Here is a 16,665-nt window from a genome sequence, read left to right as displayed (position 1 = left end):
ATCTTTGTTTTTTTTTTCGGTAAAGTCACGTAGAAATGAGAAAAAATTAAATTACATAATATACGACGTTTCGATTGCAACACAAGCAATCATCATCAGGTAGAGGAAACACATAACCGCAGATATATATACAGACCTTAAGTAGAAGGAATTAACACAGATATACCAGGGGATACAGAGAGACGGAGCATCACACGAAATCAAATAGGGTTTAGCAAAATTTGGAAACTGATAAATATACCTCCAAAGGCAGGAACTCCCCCAAGAGGGTGTGGAGGCCCTAATCCAGCTGTGGATAGATCATGGCTGATAATAACTCAAATATAAAATGTAAATATAACTCAATATGAAATCCAAATATATATAAAATGCTGGTCAAGGTAGACTCAGTTTGTTGTTCCACCAGGGTTAACACAATTATCACTGTGGGAAGTTAATGGCGCCTCCTAAGCAAGTACAGCTTACACAAAAATGTAAAATAAAACCAAAATAAATTCATAAAATCATGAAAAAAACGTGGACTATGTCCTTCTAAGTATTAATAGGCAGTATGAATGCTGGCAAGTAGTTGTGACAGCAAAATGCACTTGAATGTTTGCTAATATGGATAGTCAATTTTGCTCTGGTTTGTGTCTCCACGTTTTGGCCAACCCATAGATCTCTGACTATTTTTCAAGAGGATAATAGCAATGCAACTTTACAGTTAAGTTTTGTTCATATTGGACCATGTTTAATAGAGTCATAGTGTAACCCCTTTAAGCACAGCTGAGCATAAAAGAGGAAATGCACACACCCTATACATCCAATTAGCATGGTTGGCTACGTACGATGCGAAAGAAGCTCAACATATATACATGCATATACACGCTGTCAACCTTAGTTGTAATGCATAAAGAAAGGTGAGCGTGCTTGCTCGGACGGCAGGCACCTGATGGTGAGGTCCTCGAGCACGCCAGGCAATTTGGCAAGTTCGGCGCCCAGCTCCTGCAGGGTGATGGCCCCACTCTGATCGGCATCGGCAGCCTCAAAGAGTGCCAGGGTGAGCGCCTCGAGGCGGCCCTCGGGCAGAGAGATGGCACTCTCCCTGAGGCACGACTCCAGCACTGTGCGCAGCTCGTGAGGTTCGATCAGCCCGCTGCCTGCGCACGTGCACGCACGTGCGAAATAATGCAAGGCGAAGGGCCCACCTTAGCAGGCATGTGATGATTTGCGTCCCCAGTGATTTAAATAATTGTTACGATTCTGGAGCCGTGATTAAATTCGGTGATTATTCTTTGGCCTTGGTTTTTCCAACCGATTTGTATTGATTTTGTTTTATTTGTCTCATTTGTATGTTTTTATATTTACATTTTTTCAATTATCATTTCTCAAAAAAATATTTCTGTATTAGCTTCAATGTGTTAATATTGCATTTGCATGTCAATTTCTTAAATTATAATTAGTAAATACATATATGAATGAAACATTAATTCTCATTTGTGAAATTTCATCCATGTATCTTAAACTCACAAATCAACGTATAAATGACATTCTGAAACTATCTTCTTGGTTCTTTCGGTAAAATCACGTATTTTACTATTTCTCTTCTACGTGACTTTACCAAAAGAACCAAGAAGATGAATCCCTGCAGTCACGAAAGCTTTAAATCGAAATTCTGAAACTAATTTCACTTAACAATTTTTCTGCCAAATAACGGTAGAAGCTGCCTTTCTGCCATCATATGCATTGGGCCACAGGAATTGAGGAAAAGTGAAATTAGTAGCTGTCAAGCATTGGCGTTCCATTAGACGGATACTTTATCTCAAATATATTGAATGAATAAAACAAATTAAAACAACAATAAATTTACAACCATCTACATCGTAGACATGGAAGAGAAAGGTGAGCTTGTCCATGTGTGATCCATGTACGAGGAGGTGCAGCGCTCCCAGCAGCTCCTCCAGGCTGATGGTCCCATTCCCATCTGAATCGAAGAGCGCGAAGAATCGCTCCACGAAGAACGACTGTGGAAGAGGGTCAGGGATATTTCCTTGCAAACCTTCACAGGGTCATGGTTTAGGGTCCATCGTTCATGTTCATGGTACATAGTTCAAAATCCAACAGTTAGTGTTGAGGGTTCTTGGACAGCTACCCAGATGAAGGAATCAGTATCAAGAGTTTAAAATTAGCATCCTGAAGTTCAAATCAAGCATCAATGATCAGGGTCCACAGTCAGTGTCAAAAGTCCAGTCTGGGTCCAAGGTTAAATAACTCGTCTTTTGAGACCTAACGAGGGTCGCTGCTCTATCATCCCCACAGGGACCACCCCCCCCCCCCCCTCCACGTGATCATGAGTGAGACCTCACGGACACTGAGCATGGTCTCACCTCCTTAATGTTGAGTGCTGCCTTGAACTCCCGCATGGTGATCTCTTGGCCATGGCCGGCAATACGCTCGAACTGGCGCGACACCCAGGACAGCCAGCGTGCCTCCTCGCCCACGCTCTGTGTGCTGGACGCAGGACACACGTGCCACACTCTCTCTTCCCCCAATTGTATGTACAATTTGTTTGGAATTCTCAATGCAATACTTTTTTTGAGATTCTTACAAGTGACCTTTTTATCCACTTATTAGCGGACACACTTTAACATATTTGTTGCAACACAATCCAATGTATATGTGTAATTTCTTAGAATAGGAATTCATTTAAATGAAGTGAAGAAAATATATTTTACTTGATTATTTTGGAATGGTTATTGGACACCAGGCTGAGACTATGCACTTGCTATGCTTCAGAACTTAGTTTAATCACAAGTGGCCGAAACCTGAATTCAACCCTAAGATGTAAGTGATAACACCTCGATGCTCTGATCTCTGAACCATCCGGCCATCTCTATGCTCCCAGCTCAGGTGAGGTTATCCTGCGATCTTGGGGCATTTAGTTATGTTTCCACACATCCCATTTCGAACCTCGTGAGGCCACAGGCAGAAATCGCTATAGCCACAACAACAAAGCCAATGCCTCTTCAATGGCATGAGCTATTCAAACCTGTTTTGCACAATGTAGAAATCCTGACCTGGTAAATTTAGCTGCAACACACAAAGCAATGATTCTCCTTTGCTCTTCTGTAATTTGTTCGTGAAAGCTAACATAACGTAACTCTCTCAATAATGTAGAAGTACAAATGACATGAAAAAACACGCTAATAGGTAAACTTTTATCCACCAATGAATAAAGTGTGTCTGATGATCACACACACACATGATAAAACCATAGCATTTGCATCAACAGACGAGGGCCTTCCAATTCCCACTGTTCATGACAATTTTCACTATTCACATGTATGCCCTGAAGCACTCCTTTTGGGACAACGCATGTGCTTGCAATTAGCTAAATTTTGTGTGTTTTTTATGCTGGATCATCCCACTTGTTCTTGGCGTGTTCACTGTTATATCATAGTAAACGCGTGATAAATATTGAAGCGTGATATGAGGGCAAGTGGTTGAGCTGTGGTGAGTGCACTCTGCTATTAACCCAGGCACCTGAGATAAATATTCAGCCATAGCCAACATCAGTGGCGAGTAATATTTGAATAGATCCTAGGCCTGCCCCTTCATCAACCTGCGCTGATCAGCATGCTCGTGTATGGTCAAACAATCATTGAGAGCCTTTTATCCAGCAGTGGATCGACATTAGACTGTCAGTTATGTTTTTTTTATAATACGTATTGGTACGTGTATATGCAGATTTGAGCAAAACTGCAACTCCATGAACTAACACAGCTTCAAATCATGGTCATACACATGCATTGGCAGTCAATTACTATGTTTCCATTAAGTAGCAGAAGCAAACTCGGCTTATTTGACTCATTATGCATTCATGTAAGTTGCATAACTTACTGATTAAAAAACAGTATTGTTTATCTGCATAGACACCATTGCTATCATGCACTCTAATTTATGTGTTGTTTTTATTGATTACAACTGTCTGAAATCGGATGGAATCCATAATGTAAAGCTTATTTCGACTTAAAACTCAGTTAATTTTACATTCATTTATTAGACAGAACAAAAGTGTGGTATGAATGTTTATCTTATTTGCGGGCGGGATAAGTTTTTGGAGGAACGTGTACACTTTCATTTAGCCAATTATACAAACATCATTGAATGAACCGAATGGAATTTATTTGAACAGAAATAATTAAATTGTAACGTAAGTGTATGTGTTGTGGGATTCACCGCTTAAATGAGTGACTGTCGTGGCTGGGGGTGGATTTGTCCCCATAACCCAGAGCAATGGCAGAGCCAGGATTTTCAGGTAGGGGGGCAACCCCTCCAGCAATGAAAAATGATAGGAGTTGTTAGTAAGTAAGGACTTGTCCCTTGCTTTTATTCGACGCGTGTGCGGCGATGGCGCAGCCATCGATCGAGGGTCGAATTGGAACCGTGTGTGATCGGCATCGCGCTCCCTGAAGGTGTTTGCCTTCAGGGAAGTCGTGGACTGTATACGCAACTGCGCACAATTCTGAGTCACTGATAACTGCTTTGCCGTTACTTATTGCCAATTATGGACTCGGACTATTGTCCTATCATCTCATAGAGTCCCTGGCACATAATAATGTGCTACACAGTGGCAGTGGGGGTCGCAAAATGCCGATTTATTACGAATAAACCCCAATGATCCGATCGAAATTAGGGATTTCGATCGGATCATTGGGGGGCACGTGCCACCCCCCCCCCCACACTGGCTCTGCCAGTGACTCAGAGCCAGGCCTAATGCCATTCACAGGTGATCTCAAAAAGCATTTGCCCTATCTGTGTAAGCAATGAGGCTCATGCCAATTGTTTTACCCAGGAAAAGGACTCCCGAATGCCACATACACACCCCACCCTATTCAGTATCAGGCTGTTGTTCAGGAGGGCTCCACTTTGGGATGTTTGTCCAATGCCACTAGCGGGTGGAAACTGGAGTACCTTGAACAAAAAACACACACATATGAAGCGGTAACACTTAACCCACCCATCTCCTGGCCACCTTTGCAGTCCCTTTCCTACACTACCTGTTATGCATTGGTGGTTACCCAACCATCCAAGTAATAACCAGGCTCAACCTCAGTATACTTCCGAGATCCGACGATATCGGGTGCATTTAGGGTGACTTGGTCGTAAGCCAAAGAGAGACGGCATCAGGGATTGGCGGTGCCTGTTCGTCGTACCTGAGGCTGCGAGTTCGAGGCTCGCCTGTTGCGAGGCCGTGGAATTCCAGTGGAGGATCGTTGGTCACGTCCGCCGCTCCTCCCTCTCGTCCCAGGGCGCTCATTGTGCACGAGCGTGGTGTCCATCGTGAGGAGCAGTGCAGCTTGCGCGTCCTTTTTATGAGCGTCCCATCAAAAAGGGCAGGACATGTGGCTTCGACAGCTTCTGTACAAAACACGTGCTCATAAATTCCCTGGGTAGTTTTTTTTGTTTCATGACATAATTGGCTGTGCATAAAGGAAAACAATAATTATAGACATGTACAGCGGCCCTTTTGTCAACCCACGACTGGATGTGGAACGTTCCACACCGTGTGGGTCATTGGGGCTATTTGCTATATTTTACCATGCCGGTAAAAAAAAAACATGTTTGCCTCAAAAATACAACAGTAACTGTAAAGTACATTAAAAGTATGAACTATGCAAAAATAAATATGGGTTTATCAAATCAAGATGGATTTATCCTTTCATAAAGTTTAATATTAGTGGGTTTTGGCATCGTGTTTTACATTTCATAAGGATTTAAGTATAACACATTGCGTTACAGTTCCTTTATAAATAGTGTTTTAGGAAGTTAATAATAGTTTAAATTAACGTGACAATCCAAATGAGCCAGCGGATATTAGGGATGTTATAATTAGTCAATTAATAGGCTATCGATTAATAGGTTATACAATCTCCATCTCACAATACGTTGATCGATGTGCGTGTAACAATAGAAACAAATAATCGTATCATGATTCGAATAATACAAATTGAATCGTGAAGAGGGCAACCGTGCGTAACTTCACATCCAACGGGTTTAATAAACAGCTTTTTTTTACCGAACTACACGTACCCATTCGGATTACTAGATACAAATAAACAATAATAGTTTGTTGTGTACTGCATTTTTCTATCTTGTAACTTGGTGACCCGCCCCTACTGGACATCTGTGAAAAAGAGCTTTATAGCTCATCGGATTCCTCCGGTCCAAAGATTATAATACGACTCGGTGCTTGCACGGGACACTGCCAAATGTACCGTCGGCAGGTGGCGACATTGCATCGTCTTTTAATGTTAATGTATATATATACTGTATGTGTAAACACGTACTGTACAGCATGTACTAATTTATATAACGCAACATCTGTAAGGGAAGCGGTGTGTGCTGTACAAGCCTTAAGAGTGTGAACAGAGTTTACACACACAATATGGCTTTATTTTTTTGGTGATTTCGAAAACGTTTTTTTTTTATTTGGACATGTTTGTTTTGTTGTAGTACGGAGTTAGACTGATGGCCTTAATCTAAGTTTTCCTGTGGTTGTTGACTTGCATCCCACTGGGATTTTTTTGCACATAGCGTTGGTGTACGGTGCGTTTTTCAGGAATATTTTGCTGTTTTTTTTCCATGGATTTTCTGTTTGCAGTCACATAGTCACTTTAAGATGTTTCTCTTGTTAGTGTTTTTGTTTGTTGTGGTTGCACCCGATTCAAGAGCCGAATGGCTCACAGGGCTATACCAAAATAAATAAACTGAAAAACTGAACACACACGTAACCCAGACACAAAGCCTGCACACACGACATGAACTCACGTGCAGATATGTCCTGGCCAAGCGTACAGCAGCAATTACCACGCACGTTACCAACTTTGCTTTTATGGCTTTATTTTGGTGATTTCGAAAACGTTTTTTGGTTTCGTCATGTTTGTTTGTTGTAGTAAGGAGTTAGACTGACGGCCTTAATCTAAGTTGTCTTGTGGTTGTTGTTGTTTGACTTGCATCCCACTGGGGTTTTTGCACACAGCGTTGGTGTACGGTGCTTTTTCAGGAATATTTTGCTGTTTTTTCCTGGATTTTCTGTTTTCACAGTCACGTAGTCACTTTAAGATGTTTTTGTTTGTTGCGGTTGCACCCGATTCAAGAGCCGAATGGCTCACAGGGCTATACCAAATAAATGAAACTGAAAACTGAAACTAAATCAAGTATGAACACCTGTTAAGCTTGCACACACACAGCATAAACAAACATTGCCTAAACACACATACGCAGTACAACATTCACAAAAAACACACTCGTACACCACAAACACACATGCAATCCTCGCTGAATAATTGACAAGCACACACACACACACGAACGAACGAACTGAAAACGTATATAGCACGAACACACGCACATGGCATTGCAACACAGCGTAAACACACAACTTGTGAACAGGACAGTCATAAGCAAGCCATGACCCACACAACGTGGACACACGAAAAGCCGGTCCACACATACCGATTCACTGACAAATCGCCCGAACCACACGGACTCGCCCACAAACAGTCAACAACAGTGGTTGCCGGACCCACGTGCAACTTGAACAGCTTTGCCTTCATGTAGCCTGACCACGAACGCGACCTGGACGTATAGAGTACGAACACGACACGCAGACCACGTTCACAGGCTCTCTCAATAAATACAGCCAAAGATCCCCCGTGTAGCATTACCAGACTGTTGTGGCAAGTGCTGTTAGCGAGTAGCACCTATTAAGGCCGGCACGGCACACGACGGGGTTGGGTGGTCAGGACCAACCCCGCCCGTGCCGCCTTTGTCTCCCCCAGTGGCGATGTTTACTACACACCGCACTAGGTACTCATTTTAGGCTGAGTCGAACTAGGGGAGAGCCAGCACCGGTTCAGATAATCGTCACACACGCAGACCACGTTCACAGGCTCTCTCAACAAATACAGCCAAAGATCCCCCGTATAGCATTAACAGACTGTTGGGCCAAGTGCTGTTAGCGAGTGGCACCTATGAAGGCCGACACGGCACACGAGGGGGGGGTGGGTGGCCAGCACTACGCCCGGCCGCCTTTGTCTCCCCCAGTGGCGATGTTTTTACGCACCGCACCGGGCACTACATTTTAGGCTGAGTCTACCCAGGGGACAGCCAGGACCGATTCAGAAAATCGTCACACACACACAGACCACACACACCCTAGCCTAGACGCACACACACTGTCACAGCCTCACCATACACACTGGTCTGCTGGCCACGCTTAAAGAGGCTCGGACACACGGCACCCACACTGTCACTACTCAACAGCATGTGTATGTCCTCCAGCGCCCTCGGTGCCGACAAAGCTTACACAATAACACTTGACGTCATGTATATCTTGTACGGTCACGTTCAACAGGCCAACAACATTCACAAATCACGCACAAGACGAGTGAGTGAAAGTTGCTTTGCAGCGGGGACGAATCACTCCGACAATAATTGATCACGAAAGAACTGGCACGCCGATTTTTATCACATACATATTGGTATTACATCACGATTATCACTGACTGATGTCAATTGTCACGTTTTAGATGGGTTAGAAAAAAAAGTTTCGTTGAAATATACTGTGGTCGAGTAACCGTAAATATTCTAAAACCAAAATGTTAGAAATTGGGCCACGGTTTATAAGACACGGGGTCAGTCTAAAGCTACACAGTACTACTTTAATCTTCGTGATACATATTTCATTATTCACGAACCCCATCAGCGAACCAAGTAATACGAGTGTGAAGCTAACATGAACAACGTTTACGTACGAGCACTGTGTACAAACACGAAGTTGGTGGAACTCCAAACATTTTCTATTCCCGGCCATAACTAGGATCAGTGGCGACTGATATCTGAACAACTTTTGGGTACTCACGCCACCATAGTCCTCCCTTCCCCAACCGTAGTGAAGTATGGCCTTCGTCCAGAAAATGAATTGACTAAGGACTGTAATTTTTTGTTAAATTGAAGTCTAAACTAAACGTTGTATTTGACCAGGTAAGGCCCACTGAGCTATACGGCTCTTTTCAGAAGTTACCTGGCCACAAATGATACCTACGTGACTCTACCGAAAGAACCAAAGAGTATGGATCCCTGCAGTCACGAAAACTTCAAATCTAGATTTCACAAATGATAGCTCAACGGAGTGGCTTAGCACGCGGACATTTATAGCAGCCAAACATTCTAAATGCATGTTGATTATAAATGCGTGAGGGAAAACTGGAGGACCCGGAGAAAAATCCAGAGAGAACACGCAAACGCCAAAATATACTGCAGACGTCAGGGTCGGGATCAAAACCCACGACGTCCTGCGCACCAGGCGAGGAAGTTAACATCTCGCCACCGCGTCATTGCTGTATACGGTTTTAAATCCACGGTGTTGATCAAGGGGGATGACAGAACCTACTTTATTATTGCCGGCCAGTGCGTGTTGGCGCTGGCGTATAGCATACCAAAAAAAGTGACAATATTATGCATACCACACTCTGTGCAACAAAGAGTTATATAACGCAAGCACAACACGTAAGAATGTGTAAATGGCAGCCACGCTCAGAAGCGATGAACGTCAATTAAGTCGCACTTGAGTGCCGTGCATTCAAGTGTTGTTGCCGTTTTGCCATCCGTAAATCGGCACACCCTGTACGCAACGCTATACGTTACGTGAATATGTCGGTCCCCATGTTTACGTGTGCAGGGGCCGTGTGGATTAACCGCGAAATTAACCTGCAAACGTGTCATTAACGTTCGTCGACGCAAAATATGCAACACGAGAGTTCGCGAACATGCCGCGCGATTCAGAACACGCACAGCCATCACACACAGCAGACACACAGCAAACACAGTCGTCACGCAGCCAGACAGCCATCGCACACGCAGCCACAAAGCGACCACACATAGCCATTGCACACACGGCCATCCAACACGCACCACACAAAGCCATCACAAGCCATCACAACCGCACGCCCAAAGGCAGTCACAGTCCTTTAATTGTTTGACGTTGCAAAACCCCCGACATGTAACTCTCAAACAGTTTGCACTCATCTATTTTATGTTTCCCTATGCGGACACATTTCTGCATGTGTTATCAAAGGATTGCAGGGAGCAGTATGACAAGTAAGGCTGTCGATAGTCTATTTACGGAGGGTTGGTTCGAGCCTTCTCCGTTGGAGTAGGTTTTCTTCGGCACATAAAAAAAAAACCTCAGTTAATAATTCGCCCAAAGAAAGCACAGGATCTTCCCGAGCACAAGCCTCGGGACTCGGTGGAAACAAAAATGTCCCGTCTGGACAACAACACACGTGTCCTAGGCAGACTTTCACCTGGCGCAAATGACTGACTTGCTCAATTCACTGATCGACTTCCACTTTTTACAAAACGTCAAATTGAGTCGCGTGCATTCAAATTCGCCGCAATTTGTGAACAAAAATAATTAAATCCGATCAAAAATAGCTTCCAGTCTCCCTAATAGTGCATTTTGGCTTTTAATTGCATTCGACCAACCCGAAAGGCCCGTTAATAACGACCCGCTTCTTTTTTTTTGCAAGGAATGTGCGTGGAATAGCGTTAAAGTATATAAAACCTGGACAAATTAAAGGCGCCTTGTGTGCCATTTGGCAGTTTACCTGCTTTATTATGAATAAGGGTCATGATTGATTGGGCACGGATAATGGGATACGTTAACGTGGCCTGCAGAGGGCACACATACGTGCATCAGCGACGGCATCTGCAGCAGGAACGGTGAACTGCTTTGCATTATGGAACACGATTGTGGACGGGAGTACAAGGGGGCGATTACGCACTGCACTGATTGCATCGTGCCTTTCTTTGTTTACAACATACTTGACGTAACCCACTTCGCCAAAGATAGACAATTTAAATAATCGTTATACCGTCGAGAGGACGCAGGCATAAATGTACGCAACACGACATTTGTTTACCGTGAAACTATATATGTGCACGCCTTTATACGTCGTGACCTGGTTATCCCGTTTTAACCGCTGATCATAGTCAAAACAAAGCAAGCTTGGCAATAAATTATCCCGTTAAGGTGTCCAACATATCATTCACGAAACATGTTTTCTGCAATGCATATTTATACCTTGTGCGTACACTTTACTCACTGCAGTCCTGTGTTGCTCTTCAGCGACTGCCGCTTTAACTGTCTGCCTCGCGATGATGTAATCACTTTCAACATTGATTGCATATAGAAAGCGCATATCATACGTTTTGCATTTACCGTACAGTACTTCATATACATATCGCACACAGCACATTTCATCTACCCTTGGCGAAAAACTCAACTATGCATTGCTGAAATGGTATTCGTGGGGTATGTGTGTGCACTGTCGTGTATTTTTGATGGCATCGTTCTGCAAGCCGTGCGACTGCACAAATCCTTACACAAAGACAAAGATCCCCCGGCATAGCCTTAACGGACTGTTGGGGCAAGTGCTGTTAGTGAGCGCCTATGCCGGCACGGCACACGAGGGGGTGAGTGTCCAGCACCACGCCCGAAGCTCATAACACACATGCACACACAAGCACACACACACATACACACACAGGGAAACATATAGCTCAGATACACATGCTGATGCTGGGTTTAACGTTGGCCCAGCAGTAACTGGTCTTACAACTGCACCATGTAACATTGGTCAACAGCGATCTGACCTAGGAACATTACCGCCACAAATTCCCAAGCCTTGCTACACGAACCCCGACGCAGCATAGACCAATTTTGGGCCAACGTTTTGGAGAGTGTTGAGTTATCCGTGGCCAGAAAAATGACTGGCCCATTCAACGTGGGTCGTTTTTTGGGCCATAATTGGCCCGCGTGGCTGAACATATCTTGCTTACGTTCAGGCGTGCAATGTGTATACTGCTTACCAACTAATACAGGGTACAGACATAGCTTCTGTATAATTTTGTATAGCTCACACATCCTTGTTTTGACACAAGCAATTACATTTAGCGGTTGTATTGTGGTTGTTGAGATATATACACGACTGTAGGATTCACACACACGCACATTGTACACAGATGAACATGCACAGCTAGCCCAATAAGTTTTTTTTTATCACAACACTTCATCTAGGCTGACTGGGCACCAGAGCTTACGAAAGATTAAAGATACACATCTTTTACACGCGTGCAAAGCCTTCGTAGACACACGCTTGTGCAAACGCACCGACGCCGCATTTCAAGTGCAAAATAAAAAGATCTCCCGGCGTGTGTGCTAAACCAGACCTAAACCTCCCCGAGGTTGACTCAGTCTTAAAATAGATCCTGGTGAGGTGTTTTAGACATTTGCACTGGGTGGGGCGACAAAGGCGGACGGGGCGTGAGCGCTGGCCCACACCAACCTCGCCAGAGCCGTTCCCACTTTCGAAGGCGGTGGATAACAGCAGTTGCTCCAACAATCCGTATGACTATACGGGGGATCTTTATCTTTGTAACCACTTAGCATCGTCTCTTGGAGGTCATCAAACCGATTTGCATTTAATGAAACTAATCCGTCGGGCGAGGTACGTTTAAGCTCAAGATGTTAATTTGAAAAACCCCAGGGCACGACACATTTGGGAAGAACCAACGGAATGGTTATTATCAGTTCACTGTTGCACTAAATGCACGAATGTCTAAAACGATCTCACCAGTGTTCATATCGAGGTATTATTTAAAGCAGGGTTAAGCCTGGATAGTACTTGGGTGGCCGACCACCACGTACAAACAGGTTGACATAGGGCCGCGGTTTCAACGTGATGGGCAGCTGAGGGCAGTGCGCTGAAAATCCACACTGATCAGCGTGGTGAAGAATGATCAAATAATCTGTCGGACCGTGGCGAAGCCCTCAATCCAGCAATGGATTGACAAAAGGGGTTGTGCATGTACATATCGTTGAAATAGGGTGTTTACCAATGAAAGTCTTGGTGAGTTTTAAAGACTGTGGTATGAAGGTTCTACTTAAGCATGTTTAACATGATTTTGATGTATTTGTTGTGACAGCAGTTGCGGGAGAAATCCCACACATGAGAGGAAAACATGTTACACTTCGTACAGCCAGCCCTTTTGAAATTGCCAAAACCCTATTAGCTGTATTGCCCCCTACAGGGACCAATACTACACGTACCACATCAACACCGCACTGCAAAAAAAGCAATGGCATTCACACTACCAAATAGTGTTCTGTTGTATGACCTTGGGTTAATGGGGGGCACGCAAAAATAACGGAGGTGGAGGGAACAGAGGTAATGTTAAACAAACTTTAAATGAATGGTAAACGCCAAACAGAATGAGAAACGATATGTTATCTGCTTTTTCCCCCTTCTATCGTGCATTCAGTTTTAGCTCTCATACCCCCCTCTAGGCTGCGAAGTCCAAGGCGTAATTGTGCTAATTTCGCATTTTAACTATTAAAAACAGTTCGTATATCAAATGAAGCTCGGAAATTAAAAGAAGCTGAGCACATCTCATATCTACGGGGCTCTGAAACATTACTACCACAATGCTATATGGATAGACTGACTCTCGCCATACAAATGTGGAATTTTTACGTTTGATCCAAGACTAGAAACCCTGATGAGCACCACCCTACATTCTCTTGGAACGCGAGGACAGTGAGTTTTTACATAACAATGACAGGGACGTTAATTAGCACCTGTGTTAACAATGTAATTAGCACAACATAACTGTTTAAACCGTTAGCAATTCAATGCTGAAGGCCTCCCTGTGATGTTGGTCATATAAGTGGTTTTACCACGCTAATCAGTGCTAGTAGGTGAATACGGAATGCTTAAGATATTTTCAGATGTCTCTTCATTGATGTTAGCCAAGGCTTACAATTGAACTCGGGGGTAGCCGAGGTCAGAGAAGTGTGCTAACCAATGCAGCAATACAATTCAATATAAGCGGCTCACTAACTCATAAACACTGTTTTCAAGAAAGAGTCAAAATCGGTATACTGCATGGGCCAGTTTTTTTTCTTTCTTTCTTCAGTAGCTTAAACATTTCCGTGTGGAGGAAATCGTCGCTCCCGGAGAAACCCCAAGTATGCTAGAGGGGAAATTAGCCCTACACCCATCACTAATACACATACCAACTAATTCATATACTGTAATTATGTTTAGCGTTTCACATACATTTAAAATTTAACATTTACTAGATTGGGCGACGCGCCACCCCCCCCCCCCCTCCTCTCTCTCAATGTGTAGTCCCCCCCATTAAAACAAGATTATTCACATTGTTCAGCAGGATTTTCTCAAGCGCATCAACATAATAATCATCGTCATGGGATCTTATTTGAACCGGGGATTCAGCACTACCCATCCTCGGGTGATCCACCAATCCGAACCTCCGCGAGGCTGCCTCACAGGCGCGCGCACCGCCACCACACGGGGCCGTTCAAATCTCACTGTGCTCTCTGAGCGTAGCTGGTGGACATTATGAATAAATTAGTGTCATTAGCGACTTCTGATTAAAAACACGTTATTCCATCATTAAAATACACACGAGTGAGCGAGGCCACCCACCAACCCAAATCGTGGGAATTTAAATTGCACGAGTTACGGCCTGACGTCACCGCTGTTTTCGTCAACATTCGTTTTGTCTTCTCAGAAGCTGTAGGCAACTCTGCTATATTTATTAAAGATAGAGACGGATACCCCTGGACGCTCTGTACACAGAGACAACGCCGCATACAATCGCGTGCAATATTCCACACGGATTTTAATTCTTGCATACGCTTGTGTAACATAACCAGGTAAAACGCCCGTTGATAAATTACCTTCTGCCAGTTGTGCCCTTGATGTGTAAATATAATAATAATGCAATGCCATGTGCAACGCTTGCACTGATCTCACGTGCATGTTTTTTTTTTTAAACATTCGTGATATACACGCAGCATACGCACCGTTATGCATAGTGGTGTATAAAGCAGCGTTCCGTGTGTGCATTCCTTTTGTAATTTGTCGTTTGTAATTTATCTGCTTCCGTCATTCATCATCAGATCACGACCCACGGACACAGCAGCGAGCGCAGCCTTGCGTGGTGATGCGCGGATAGCGCAGCACACACGACACCATATATATCACACAATACATACACACAATACATACACAAAACATACACACAATACATACACAAAACATACACACGACACAATACACAAAACATACACACGACACAATACATACACAAAACATACACACGACACAATACATACACACGACACAATACATACACACAATACATACACACTACACAATAATACATATCCCACAATATATACACAACACATACACACGACACAATACATACACAATACATACACACAATACATACACAACACATGACACCATACACACCACACAATACATACACAAAACATACACACGACACAATACATACACAACATACAATACATACACACTACACAATACATACACACAAAACATACACACAATACATACACAACACACAATACATACACACGACACAATAGATACACACGACACAATACATACACACAATACATACACAACACACAATACATACACACCACACAATAGATACACACGACACAATACATACACGCAATACATACACACTACACAATACATACATATCACACAATATATACACAACACACAATACATACAATACATACACACGACACAATACATACACACGACACAATACATACATACCACACAATACATATACACTACACAATACATACACAAACATACACACGACACAATACATACACAATGCATACACGCGACACAATACATACACAACACACAATACATACACACGACACAATACACACACAACACACAATACATACACACTACACAAAACATACACACAATACATACACACAAAACATACACGACACAATAAATACACACGACACAATACATACACAAAACATACACACGACACAATATATACACACCACACAATGCATACACACCACACATACACACGACACAATACATACACACCACACATACACACGACACAATATATACACACCACACAATGCATACACACCACACAATACATACACAAAACATACACACGACACAATACATACACAACACAATACATACACACCACACATACACACGACACAATACATACACACCACACATACACACCACACAATACATACACACGACACAATACATACACACCACACAATACATACACACCACACAATACATACACACGACACAATACATACACACTACACAATACATACACACGACACAATATATACACCATACATACACACCACAAAATACATACACACTACACAATACATACACACAGCACAATACATACACACAATACATACACACCACACATACACAATACATATACACACACGACACAATGTAGACACGACACAATACATACACACGATACAGTTCTACACAATACATGCACACACTACACAATACACATACACAGGCAATATATACACATACAATACATGCACACAATACAAGAAATCCAGCGCACACACTACACAACGGGCACACACTGAACACTACAAGATACATTGCAGAATACAAACAATATAGAATGCATGCACGATACGTACACTACACACAATACATCCCGCTCACG

General features: G+C 43.2%; 1 protein-coding gene and 1 long non-coding RNA gene across 7 annotated transcripts in view; one reads left to right on the top strand and one right to left on the bottom strand.

The window, feature by feature from the left end:
* The window catches only part of NOX5 (NADPH oxidase 5), a 31,485-nt gene extending 17,295 nt beyond the window's left edge, over positions 1–14,190 (bottom strand). Inside the window, exons 1-5 of one of the 6 annotated variants that reach the window (XM_076066917.1) lie at positions 11,129–14,190; positions 5,196–5,400; positions 2,367–2,490; positions 1,853–2,003; positions 929–1,139 (exon numbers count right to left, since the gene is read on the bottom strand). In XM_076066917.1, the coding sequence (XP_075923032.1) occupies positions 929–1,139; positions 1,853–2,003; positions 2,367–2,490; positions 5,196–5,400; positions 11,129–11,303 (866 nt within the window). In that variant the 5' untranslated portion in view covers positions 11,304–14,190. Of the gene's footprint in view, positions 1–928; positions 1,140–1,852; positions 2,004–2,366; positions 2,491–5,195; positions 5,401–6,810 lie in introns of all 6 variants that reach the window. The other 5 variants (XM_032948821.2, XM_032948812.2, XM_032948802.2 and 2 more) reach the window with 5 other exon arrangements.
* Positions 14,191–14,221: 31 nt separating this feature from the next.
* On the top strand, positions 14,222–15,244 carry LOC142924445 (uncharacterized). The gene is made up of 2 exons (XR_012941666.1): positions 14,222–14,785; positions 15,032–15,244. It is a non-coding gene; the product is annotated as an uncharacterized LOC142924445 (long non-coding RNA).
* Positions 15,245–16,665: the final 1,421 nt, after the last annotated feature.

Source organism: Petromyzon marinus, chromosome 1, assembly GCF_048934315.1.
Source record: "Petromyzon marinus isolate PM22_M1 ecotype Great Lakes invasive population chromosome 1, UKy_Petmar_22M1.pri1.0, whole genome shotgun sequence".
Lineage (NCBI taxonomy): Eukaryota > Metazoa > Chordata > Hyperoartia > Petromyzontiformes > Petromyzontidae > Petromyzon > Petromyzon marinus.
Note: the sequence above shows the minus strand (reverse complement) of the source record. Positions and strands in the feature narration are given on the sequence as shown.